The 12,737-nt window shown below is 54.1% G+C and overlaps 1 protein-coding gene across 1 annotated transcript; it reads right to left on the minus strand.

Moving 5' to 3' along the window:
- Window positions 1-1,443: 1,443 nt before the first annotated feature.
- On the minus strand, window positions 1,444-4,933 carry CALHM1 (calcium homeostasis modulator 1). The gene is made up of 2 exons (XM_001113863.5): window positions 4,382-4,933; window positions 1,444-1,929 (listed from the first exon to the last, which is right to left on the minus strand). Exons 1-2 carry the CDS (start codon window positions 4,931-4,933, stop codon window positions 1,444-1,446), a joined length of 1,038 nt encoding a protein of 345 aa, XP_001113863.1.
- Between the last annotated feature and the right edge of the window lie 7,804 nt (window positions 4,934-12,737).

Here is a 12,737-nt window from a genome sequence, read left to right on the forward strand (position 1 = left end):
CCTCCTGGAAGGGCCCTCCCAGCCCACCTTGGCACATGAAGATCTGAGCAGCTCCTCCCAAAGAATTAAGAGGAGGGAAACTGGACCCCAGAAGTGGGAATAGAGGGAAGGATGGATAAAAAAGGATGGAATCATGCCAAGATCAAAATCAATTCTTAGATGCTTGGGACTTATGTCTCAGAGCTGACGGCGGTGCTGAGAAACCTATCTGTACCTCTGTTTCTTCCTCCTCAACAAGATGGAAGCTTGAGTATTTGTGTTACTGTCTCTCATCCCTGCCCAGGGGAGGAGGACGGAAGTCCCTGGGTTCAGAAATCAACAAATACATTAGCCACCCTGTGCTGGGTGCCTACCATGTGCCATGTGCTTTTACACATAGCAACCCCATGATGGGGGCGGGTGGGGCTCATCCTCATTGTATAGATGAAGAAACTAAGGCACAGGAATTGATGCAGCTGGCCCAGGGACAGTGTTTGTGAGTGGTAGAGACAGCATTTGACCCAATTCTGTCTCACTCTGGAATCTGAGCTGCTTTCTGTTTAATGCTGCTGTCCTCCCCGCTCATCCCACCTGGGCTACAGCCTCGGAACTCCTCTTAGCCTCTTAGAACTTCATCCCCAAGAGGTGGGTCTTTAAGAAAAATGGAGAGACTTCAGCTTCTGTGTCTAACTTCTAAAGCCTTGGGGATGGTCTGATTTCCCCCTGAGACCTGGATGTGAGGGGGGTATTAGGGTGGTTTTCAAAGACCCCTCTACAGGAGGACTTTTGTGCTTGGTGCTGAATAAACACTCAGTCCACCGGGACAATTGTCACGTGACCCCCATGGTGACCACACACTCTGGCCTCTTCCATGTGAACCTAGCTTCTGACATCTTGTCTCATCGCCTGTCACCCCAGGTGTGTCACCCCAGGTGGGCTATGTGCCATGTCCTTATGGACCCACCCCGGCCCACACAGTCTCACCTAGGACATACTTGCCCAAATCAGAGGGCTCCCACTTCATGAGACGCTGGGATGATTCCCACTCCCCGAGCCCTGAGCGTAAAGGAAGAGAGGCCCTGAAAAGCCACAGAAGAGAATGAACCAGGGGCAGGGATGTCTGTCAAACCTGGGAGGAGACGGTGAACATCAGCCTGGGAAGGGATGGGCAGAGGGGAGCCATCGGTCCCTGTACCCGCCATGACAGTTCCGACCCCTTTAGACTAATACTGCTCATGAGCCCACTGCCCTAGGGCCATCCAGGGCAGTGTCACAGTTGAAGATATCAAATCCTCTTGCAGTTCCAAATGTCCTGCCTCCGATGGGCAGGCGAGTGCTAGGGAGTGTGGATCTGCCTAGGGGACTACTGCCCAGTACTGAAACCCCTCATTTTTCCACCTGGTTTGGGGGTGGGAGGGGCTGTGGGCTCAGATCCCCATTCCTGCCTCTTCAGCAGACCACGCCTCATACTTTGCTAAAGTAGGTGGCCACCTCCTTGCGCGGAGGCCGGGGCCCGCCCCCAGCCCAGCCGTTGCCCATCAGCGGTGGCTCCTCCCTGCCCAGCTGCAGAGGTGGTTTGCATTTGTGCCAGCTTGTGAGTAGCCTGTTCATGGTGCCTTGATCCGTGATGCCACGCAGCTTCTCCCTTTCCTCCTCCGCACCATCGGGGGGTGTGGGGGCAGCCGTGGAAGCAGGGGCCGTGGCCAGTGTCCCGTGGGTGTGACCCAGCTCCAGGTCATGGTTCATGGCCTCGAAGAACTGCTGGATGCAGACCTTGGCGAAGGCCTTGGCGTGCTCCGTGCACGTCTCGTCGAAGAGCTTGCGCTCGATGTCGATATAGTGGGACCAGTACTTGCTCTTGAGGAAGGCGACCTGCGTGAAGCAGGGCCGCACAGAGCGCACCACGAATGCCAGCAGTGTGGTCAGCAGCACAAAAGACCAGCCCAGCGCCTGTGGGGAGACGAGAGAGAGTCACGGGGCACTGTCCTTGGGCCTCCGAGCCTGTTCAGACTCCCAAAGCACTCTCTATGCCAGCACTTCTAGCTCAAAGAGCACAAATTGGGCAAGTGAGCTTGCCTCTTGGCCTCCATTTCCTCATCTGTAAAACGGGCATAGAAATTGGAATAATGGAGATAGGTGCACCTCATGGAAAGAAGATCATGTGGGTAAAGCACCTGCCATGCTGGCGGGGCACCCACAGGGTCCAGGAGTTATGTGGGCAGACCCTGGAGTTAGGCTGCTTGGTTTGAATGCTGTCTCCACTACTTACTAGTTGACCAGGAGCAAAGCACTCAACTTCTCCGTGCCTCAGTTTCCACACCTATAAAATGCAGCTGGTGGTAGCACCTATCTCAGAGTGTTGTGAGGACTGAATGTGATAAGCTTAGCTCAGTACCTGGTACCCAGTGCTCAGTGACTATTAACCATTACTGTTGTGCCAATAGGCCCTCACTTACTGTGCCTCTTCTTTCAGGAAGCCTTCCTTGATCTCACCAGGCCATAGTGGCCCATTTTCCTCTGAGTCCTGAACCTCTCCTTTGGCTCCTGGTATTGTCACCAAAGACAAGCGAGCACCTCCTCTGTGTCGGTTCCGAGCTGGGCCTTCAGGGGTCATGGAGGCAAATCAGGCAAGAACTCAAACTCTGCGCTGAAGAGCACCCTGCACTTGGTTCCACTCTGCTCTGTCAGCTCACTGCAGGGCACGGGGCAGGACGCTCCCCAGCCCACGCTTCAGGGTCAGGCCCCAGCCGCACAGAGAAGCATTTGGGCAGATCAGGACTGGGGCTGAGGGCAAGCCCAGATGCCTATCATGGGGCTGGGCAAGTCATGACAGAGCAGACAGGGTGGGGAGCCACTGAGCGTGTGTACAGGCTGGGGGCACCCCAGGCTGTTCCAGGAGTACATGCGGGCTGGATCTTCTGGATTTCCAACTTGAAAATCTGATTTTTATGTGAAAAATTCTGATTTTTATTTTAATTTTATATACTTTGTTGTTTTGTTTTGTTTTGTTTTGTTTTGTTTTGAGACAGGTCTTGCTCTGTTACCCAGGCCAGAGTGCAGTGGCACAATTACAGTTCACTGCAGCCTTGACCTCCCAGGCTCAAGCAATCCTCCCACTTCAGCTTCCTGAGTAGCTGGGACTACAGGCATGTGCCACCAAGCCTGGCTAATGTTTTTCTTTTTTTTTGGAGTCAGGATCTCACTATATTCCCCAGGCTGGTCTTGAACTCCTGGGCTCTAGCGATCTTCTTGCCTTGGCCTCCCAAAGTGCTGGGATTACAGACATGAGCCACATCGTACCTGGCCCATTCTGGTTTTCAGAACATGCCAACGAATTCTAAAGTTGGATCTAGAATTCAGTCTCTGAAGGCCAAATGAAACGTGTATAGGCCAGGCAGCCTGCACCCTCTGGGGCCCACTCAGCTTATGATGTGGTGACTTAAAGGTCAGGTGGAGGGACAGCTGCCAAGGCCTTGAGGCTGGGGACGATGGGATGAGTGCCCACAGGAGAGGAGGCACAGGTTTGGGAGGAGAGGGAAGTAGAGTTCAGTCTGGATGCTCAGAGCGTGACATTCACCAGGGCCATCTGGGTGGTGATGGAGGTCTCCCAGGAGAGAGGCCCCTGCTACAGCGGGAAGCCAGGAGTGTCTGGACTTGCCAGGGTAGAGTGTGCACGTTTCTCCAGCCCTTGCAGGGCAGGCTGGTCCCAGCCCCTCGCCCTGACAGCACCTGGTCTGCCAGCTGTGGGGGTGGGCTGCCTGGGTGGTCCTCCCCACACAGCACTGACTGGGTTGGAGAAGGCCATAGAGGCTTGGATGGGTGAGCGTGGAGGGGCAGAGGATGTGGGAGCAGGGCTGGGGAGGACCCTCGCTCTGGTTGACCCGTCAATGGGCTCTCCAACCTGTCTTTCCGTCACATCCCAACAGGGCCTCTCTCTCATCCACGCACCCCCTTCCAGGACACCCTGGTCCTTAGCTCCCACTCCCCAGCAGGGACGCACCAGATGGGGGCATTTGCCAGGGAAATGTACCCAAATGGCTTAGCCACCCACTGGCCTCACCACTGCCGAGGCCCGGAAGAGGGAAAGGATGCAAATTCCTCCAGCTTCCAAGCTCAGAGATCAGGATGGGGATGCAGGTCCACTCTGGGGACCTCAGGACAGGGGTCAGGCCCACTCACCAGAAGCCTCTGGACAGAGAGAGCCAAAGCACGTTCTCCAGATGGCCCTGGGCTGAGGGCACACGCATGGCTGTGCCTTCAGCCTCAGTTGGGAAGATGCCCCCCACACCTCGGAGCTCCACCTGAGCAGAGGCCCCATTTTGAGAGGTAGGGGGATAGGGCCCTCCCAGAGGGACCTTGATCTGCCAGTGAGACCCAGCCTGAGGCCACGCGGCCCCCTCACCTGGGAGATGCAGCGGAGGTAGCGCACAGCCACCTCTCGGGCCAGCAGCCAGTCGCCATCGTAGATCTCAGGGCAGGGCACCCGGGCCAGTAGGCGGGCGAGCTCAGGGGCAGGTAGACCGGGTGCCAGGCTGCCATTGCCCAGTGCGGTCACTGGCACGGCAGTGCAGAAGGCACAGAGGAAGCATTTGCCGTCGAGCAGTGTGACGGCCACCCAGACGACGGGCGCGATGAGGGCGCGCTGGGCCATGGAGCAGAACATGTAGCGCAACACAGCGGGGTCCTTGGCCCGGCGGCCCGGTGGCCGCTTCCACTCTTCGGCCAGCATGGACACGTTGTTGTTCATGACCAGGCCAAGCAGGAAGAGCACCAGGGGTGGCGCCAGCAGGATGCCCGCGCTGTAGGCCGCATTGTAGCCTGGCAGGCAGGGGCAGTTAAAGTCAAAGGCCGAGTACATCTGGGCACTGGCCAGGGCCATGATGCCGCAGATGCCGTTCATGAAGGACTCCTGGTTGGACTGCAGGAACTGGAAGATCATCCGGAACTTGTCCATCGTGCCCCCTGCGGGGCCTGGCCTCTTCTTCCCAACTCACCACTGCCTCCGAGAGGGCCCCTGCTGCCCACCCTGCCCACTGGGTGCCCACCTCATGACTCAGGCGCTCCTGGCTGGGACCAGCAGAGCTCAGAGCAGAGGCTGAGGTCACTGTCGCTTTGAGGAATCTTTAGTCAGGTGCTGGCCGGGAGGGTGCAGATTGACCAATCCTGTGCGTTCAGCCAGGATTGTGCCCCTCCCTCCTGGGCTTCTCTCTCTCTGCAGCCGCCTCCACCTCCAGCACTAGCACCTGCTAGGGACCAGCTTTCTGTGGGTGTGGGAGGGAGGGAGGGAGAGGTGGGAGAGGGCAGGCTCAGACACAGGCTGGGAAGACACTGTCTCCAGCAGGGCTGCAGTTTGGAGAGTCCAGGGCTGCTGCAGGGGCCAGAGCTCCCGGACCTTGTCTTCTGAGCTCCTAGGAAGCTCATTGCCCTCCTTCTGCCCTTCCCACTGGGGGTCTCCTCCATGCTGTATCAGAATCCCAGAGGGCTCCTCTGTCAGTTCCCCGATGACAGTGTGGTGCTGCGGTGGCGGTGGCTGCAGTGAGGGTGCTGCTGGTGGTCATGGGGATATTGGTCACAGAGGGGATGGCAGTGGTGGTTGGGGGGATTGTGCTAATGTGGACATGGCGTAGAATGAAACGTCCTGGATTTGCTGGCAGAAGACTTGGATTTGACAGGTTGCCTGGGCAGGGGCTGTGGCCTGTGAATGTGTTGCAGGGGTCCTTATGTTGGCCTGCCTGTGTATCTGCGGGTGTGCCTGTGTGTTTGTGGGCTGTGGATGGCAAACCCTTTCCTGGCTCCACCTCTGACCTCTACTTCCCCAATCAAAAAATAAAGGGGTCTGCATGCTGACAGCAAGGGGGTGAAAAAATTAAATGGGTGGGGTGATGGGGTTTCATGCCTGGAGTTTGGGCCTCAAGAGTGCCTGCAGAAACCTGGCCAGCCCTCCTTCACAGACACATCAAAGAGGAGGAGCTGAGTGTGCTCGCTCTGATGCCCAGGGCTCTCCCTGACCTCCCAAGGGCAGGTCAGATCCAGCTCCAGCGGGATGTCTCCTGTCTGGGAAAAGGAGTGGGGTCTGGGGCTGAGACAGAGCCTGGCCAGGACATCTCCATGGGGCCCACAGATCTGTGCCTCCCCATGTGTATGCCCACGCGTGAGCTCACTGTGCCTTTGGGCCTCTGCATCTGTGTGTCAGTGTGTGTGTGTGTGATCACGTTAGTGGTCTTTGTATCTGAGGGTCTCTGTATCACTGACCAGAACCAGCAGTGACCCAGGCTTGCCCTGGGTGGAGCCCTATGCCAGGCACTTACAAGCATTGCCTGTGTAACCTTCGTACAATCCCATGGGACAGGTACTACCATCCCCATTTTACAGAGGTGGGGACTGAGGCTTGGAGAGGTTAAGTTATCAGCTGAGAGTTACCCAGCTGGTAGGTGGAGGAGTGGGATTGGAACCCAGGCTAGCCCTCTCGTGGGAGTGGGAGTGGGGGGTGGAGGAGGGGTCAGGAAATGTTTTTTGGCCTTTCTCTTCTGGGCGAATCAGGTTCCTGTTCTGCTGGTCTGGGTGGAGATGCTGGATTGTCACCAATAGGATACAGTGGGGAAGGATGTTGCTCCCCTTGCTGTCAGGCTGGGCTTGGGGCAGTTGGAGCCCCCAGGCTGGGAGCCTCTGGAAGACCCTCGCAGAGGCTCCCCATGGAACACCATGGGTGGATGGCAGGATGAGGGAGGTCCAGTGATAGAGGTGACCTACCCTGCACATCTGCAGTGTTCGTATGCGTGTGAGCTGATGCCAGAGCTGGGGTGGGCTTGGGGTGGTCCAGGAAACCAGGAGGGGTGGTTTCAGGGGGCTACCTGGAATTCTGTCTTGTATATTGCACATAGCTCCCTGCTTGTAGATAACGTGCCTTTCTAGTAGCTCCCACACTGCCTGCTCTAACCACATATACACATTCTGCAAATTCTAAGTGCAGTGTTATTTTAAAATACTTGAGGCTGGGCACAGTGGCTCACACCTGTAATCCCATCACTTTTGGGAGGCCAAGGTGGGAGGATCACTTGAACCCAGGAGTTTGAGGCTGCAGTGAGCCATGATCACAACACTGCATTCCAGTCTGGATGACAGAGCAAGACCTGTCTCTAAATAATAATAACAATAATAAATAATCAACATAAGACAGTTTGATTAGATTATCAATCAATTGTTCTCATTATCATAAGAATTTTGGTTGCAGGGTGGGCACTGTGGCTCACAGCTGTAATCCCAACACTTTGGGAGGCCAACGAGGGAGGATTGCTTGAGCCCAGGAGTTTAAGACCAGCCTGGTGGCCGGGCGCGGTGGCTCAAGCCTGTAATCCCAGCACTTTGGGAGGCCGAGACGGGCGGATCACGAGGTCAGGAGATCGAGACCATCCTGGCTAACACAATGAAACCCCGTCTCTACTAACAAAATATAAAAAACTAGCCGGGCGAGGTGGCGGGCGCCTGTAGTCCCAGCTACTCGGGAGGCTGAGGCAGGAGAATGGCGGGAACCCGGGAGGCGGAGCTTGCAGTGAGCTGAGATCCGGCCACTGCACTCCAGCCTGGGTGACAGAGCGAGACTCGGCCTCAAAAAAAAAAAAAAAAAAAAAAAAAGACCAGCCTGGGCAACATAGAGAGACCCAGTCTCTATGCCCGAAAAAAAAAATATTACAGTTGTCACTGAAAGTAGAGTGAGGGTTAGTTTTTTTTCTGAGACAGGGTCTCACTCTGTCTCCCAGCCTGCTGTGCAGTGGCATGATCTCAGCTCACTGCAACCTCTACACCTCTACCTCCCAGACTCGAGCCATCCTCCCACTTCAGGCTCCCGAGCAGCTGGGACTATAGGTGTGCATCACCATGCCCGGCTGATTTTTGTATTTTTTCCTTATCTCAGAAAAAAAAAAAAAAAGATCACCTACTTGGGCTAAGTTTTTTTGTGGGTGGTGTTTATCCAACATTTGAAGAAATCATCATTAAAGAGCCTTCATGAGTCCGGGCGTGGTGGCTCATACCCGTAATCCCAGCACTTTGGAAGGCCGAGGTAGGTGGAGCACAAAGTCAGGAGATCGAGACCATCCTGGCTAACACGGTGAAACCCCATCTCTACTAAAAATACAAAAACTTAGCCGGGCGTGATGGCGGGCGCCTGTAGTCCCAGCTACTCAGGAGTCTGAGGCAGAAGAATCACTTGAACCCAGGAGGCAGAGGTTGCAGTGAGCCGAGATCGCGCCATTGTACTCCAGCCTGGGTGACAGAGCGAGACTCCATCTCAAAAAAAAAAAAAAGGCCGGGCGCGGTGGCTCAAGCCTGTAATCCCAGCACTTTGGGAGGCCGAGACAGGTGGATCACGAGGTCAGGAGATCGAGACTATCCTGGCTAACATGGTGAAACCCCGTCTCTACTAAAAATACAAAAAACTAGCCGGGTGTGTGGTGGCGGGCGCCTGTAGTCTCAGCTACTTGGGAGGCTGAGGCGGGAGAATGGCGTGAACCCGGGAGGCGGAGCTTGCAGTGAGCCGAGATCACGCCACTGCACTCCAGCCTGGGAGACACAGTGAGACTCCGTCTCAAAAACAAACAAACAAACAAAAAAACAAAAAAAGAGCCTTCATGAGCCGGGCATGGTGGCTTACGCCTAAAATCCTAGCACTTTGAGACACCGAGATGGGCGGATCACTTGAGATCAGGAGTTCCAGACCAGCCTGGCCAACATGGTGAAACCCCGTCTCTACTAAAAATACAAAAATGGCCGGGTGCGATGGCTCACACCTGTAATCCCAACACTTTGGGAGGCCGAGGCGGGTGTATCACCTGAGGTCAGAAGTTCGAGACCAGCCTGGCCAACATGGCGAAACCCCATCTCTACTAAAAATATAAAAATTAGCTGGGTGTGGTGGCGGGTACCTGTAATCCCAGCTACTCGGGAGACTGAGGCAGGAGAATCACTTGAACCTAGGAGACAGAGGTTGCAGTGAGCTGAGATCATGCCACTGCACCCCAGCCTGAGTGACAGCGTGAGACTCTGTCTCAAAAATATAAATAAATAAATAAAATAAAGAGCCTTGAATAGGAATTGCCTGCAGCATTTCATGCAAAAAAAACCCCTGATATTAAAAAGTGCTCACCAAAGCAAGCTCATTTCTCATTTTGAGAAGTTTAGGAGGTTTCATTTGGATGTTTTACACAAATCTTTCCTAATACTTTATATTTCATTTTTTTCCTATCATAATTATATAAGATAAAGAAACGTAATCTTTTTTTTTTTCACCAGGTATCCTACGGACGTCTCCCAGTTCCCTCCCTGTGGCCCAGTGTTGTATATCAATGCCATCATGGATACACCTCCTTTGGGAGGTGATTAGGCCATGAGGGTGGAGCCCTGGTGAATGGGATTGGCCCCCTTATAGAAGGGACCCTGGACCCTGGACCTCTACCCTGCAAGGATACAGTGAGAAGGCAGAACCCAGCCTCCAGTACCCTCATCTCAGACTTCCAGCCTCCTGAACCATGAGAAATAAATGTTTGTGGTCTGTGGTATGTTTTGTTACTGTGGCCAAAGCTGTTGGACACAGGGACACCCCTGGGCTCCCGGGTACCACCCTTCCCTCACGCTGCTGCTCTCCTGGAACACGGTCGTGCCTCACTGCCCATCCAAAGCCACATCCAGGCCCCACCCACTCGCTCCTTGTTTCTTCCACTCGATGGTCAAGTTTTTCTCTTACCAAGAAGCCGGCCGGGTGTGGTGGCTCACTCCTGCAATCCCAGCACTTTGGGAGGCTGAAACGGGTGGATCATTTGAGGTCAGGAGCTTGAGACCAGCCTGACCAACACAGTGAAACTCCGTCTCTACTAAAAATACAAAAAATAAAAATAAAATTAGCAGGGTGTGGTGGCGTGTACCTGTAATCCCAGCTACTCAGGAGGCTGAGGCAGGAGAATCGCTTGGACCCAGGAAGCGGAAGTTGCAGTGAGCGGAGATCATACCACTGCACTCCAGCCTGGGTGACAGAGTGAGACTCCATCTCAAAAAACAACAAACAAACAAACAAAAGAAGCCGTGTCACAGAGCTAAGAGCAACCCAACCAGTGACCTGGGTTCAAGTCTCAGCCCGGCCACACACTAGCCAGGGACCGTGGGCAAGTCATCTAACCTCTGGGCGCCGCAGCGTTCTCATCTGTGAAATGTGGAGGATGATAGCGCCTGCCTCCCGGGTGGTTGTGAGGATTCAATCAGCTGGGCAGGTCAAGAGTTTCGCAGTGCGCCAGGCACACAAGGAGTGGTCATGAACCATCCTTACAACACTGTAATAATAATAGTGATCATCTCCACACCTGAGCTTCAGTAGTGCATTTTCAAAATTTGTATTAGTATTCTATTACTGCTGTAACAAATGTCCACAAATACAGTGGCTTAAAACAACACGAATTTATTCTCTTGTAGTTCTGAGGTCAGGAGCCTATAATGGATCTTGGATGGCTAACATCAAGCGGCTGTCAGGCTGTGCCTTCTGGAAGCTCTAGAAGAGAATCCATTTCCTCGTATTCTCTACTGTGTAGAGGACACCCGCATTCCCTGGCTTGTGACATCACATTCCTCCAACCTCTGCTTCCCTCATCACAGCTCTTTCTCTGACTCTCACCCTCCTCCTACCTCTCTCTCTCTCTCTCTCTTTTTTTTTTTTTTGAGATGGAGTCACTCTGTCGCCCAGGCTGGAGTGCAGTGGTGCGATCTCAGCTTACTGCAACCTCCGACTCCTGGGTTCAAGCGATTCTCCTGTCTCATCCTCCAGAGTAGCTGGGACTACAGGCGTGCATCACCATGCCTGGCTAATTTTTGTATTTTTAGTAGAGACAGGGTTTCACCATGTTGGCCAGGCTGGTCTCAAACCCCTGACCTCAGGTGATCCTCCCCCCTCAGCCTCCCAAAGGGCTAGGATTATAGGCGTGAGGCACCATGCCGGGCCCTACCTCCCTCTTATAAGGGACCCACCTGGCTAATCCAGGATAATTTCCTCATCTCAGAATCCATAATTTAATCACATCTGCAAAGCCCCTTTTGCCATGGAAAGTAACATATTCACAGGTTCTGGACGTTAGGCGGTGGACTCTTGAGGGCTTATGGTTCTATTTAACTTCAGTAGGGGTCTTTGGTGGTGCACTTATCAGTGCTTAGTGTCTTCTCAATCTCTCCCCTATAACTCCCAGGTCACGACTAAATAAATAAAAAGCAGGATGTCACACACATTTTGGAGCATGGTGGCAAACTCAGCCATGGTCAACACTGGGATGTACACTCGCCTCCTGCTTCCTGGCCTTGGGGCTGTTGTCCAGGCACCCAGAGGGCACAGCTGGTGAGTGCCCTCTGGTTTGGAGGAGTTAGGGGTGTCATGAAAAGCAGCATGCAAAGGAGGCTCCTGGGGAGAGCGAGTGCCGTACTTTTAGGAAAATGCACAATTTGCGTAGGAGAGTGTGAGTGTGGGGTGCTCCAATGGGCGCTGCCCTCAACCAGAAGCTGTTGGAGCATCCAGAGATTGGGGCAGTGGAGGAGGCAGGAGCCAACAGCAAATGGGGCTGCCAAGGCATCTCAGGTGCTGGTAGGCTGGGTTATCAGAGGTATGAAGTCTCTGCCTAAGAAAGATAAAATGCTACATTCTCCACCAGCCAAACCCTATGGGGGTGTACGCTGTGGCAAAATGGTAGCACTCACCAAGTCATTCACGTGTTCCCTTATAATTCTCAGCCTCTGTGCCAGGGAGGCTTGGGCCTTGTGCCTGATTTCTGGTGCAGAATCTACCATCACCTCTTACCATCTTCCCACACTTCTCCGAGGGTGGCCCTGGATGTCAGGTGTAACAGACACCTCTGTGCCCCGCCCACTCCCCTCAGCCCTCACCACTATCTTCTTTTTTTTTTATTTTTTGATATGGAGTCTCGCTCTGTTGCCCAGGCTGGAGTGCAGTGTTGTGATCTCAGCTCACTGCATCCTCAGCTTCCTGGGTTCAAGCGATTCTCTTGTCTCAGCCTCTTGAGTATCTGGGACGACAGGTGCCCGCCACCACGCCCGGCTAATTTTTGTATTTTGAGTAGAGATGGGGTTTCACCATGTTGGCCAGGTTGGTCTCAAACTCTTTACCTCAAGGGATCTGCTCGCCTTGACCTCCCAAAGTGCTGGCATTACAGGCTTAAGCCATCACACCTGGCCTTTCACCACTATCTTCTTTTTTTTTTTTTTTTTTTTTTGTTGAGACGGAGTCTCGCTCTGTCGCCCAGGCTGGAGTGCTGTGGCTGGATCTCAGCTCACTGCAAGCTCCGCCTCCCGGGTTTACGCCATTCTCCTGCCTCAGCCTCCCAAGCAGCTGGGACTACAGGCGCCCGCCACCTCGCCCGGCTAGTTTTTTTTTGTATGTTTTTAGTAGAGACGGGGTTTCAATGTGTTTGCCAGGATGGTCTCGATCTCCTGACCTCGTGATCCGCCCATCTCGGCCTCCCAAAGTGCTGGGATTACAGGCTTGAGCCACCGCACCTGGCCTCTAAAGGCTGCTCGCTAAAAACAGCTCAGACTGTCTGCCTGAGGGCTTTTTTTTCTGGCACTGGGTTTACATTTGGCCCAAGGAAACCTGGAGGTGCCCAACTAGTGCCCCAGCCAGTGACAGCCAGAGATTGGTGGAGACATGCCACCTCCTCCTTCCTGGGGAACGGTTACTCGTGTTGTGCTCTCCCCGAGCTCCCCAGTGGGATCAG

This window comes from Macaca mulatta, chromosome 9 (assembly GCF_049350105.2).
Source record: "Macaca mulatta isolate MMU2019108-1 chromosome 9, T2T-MMU8v2.0, whole genome shotgun sequence".
NCBI classification, from domain to species: domain Eukaryota; kingdom Metazoa; phylum Chordata; class Mammalia; order Primates; family Cercopithecidae; genus Macaca; species Macaca mulatta.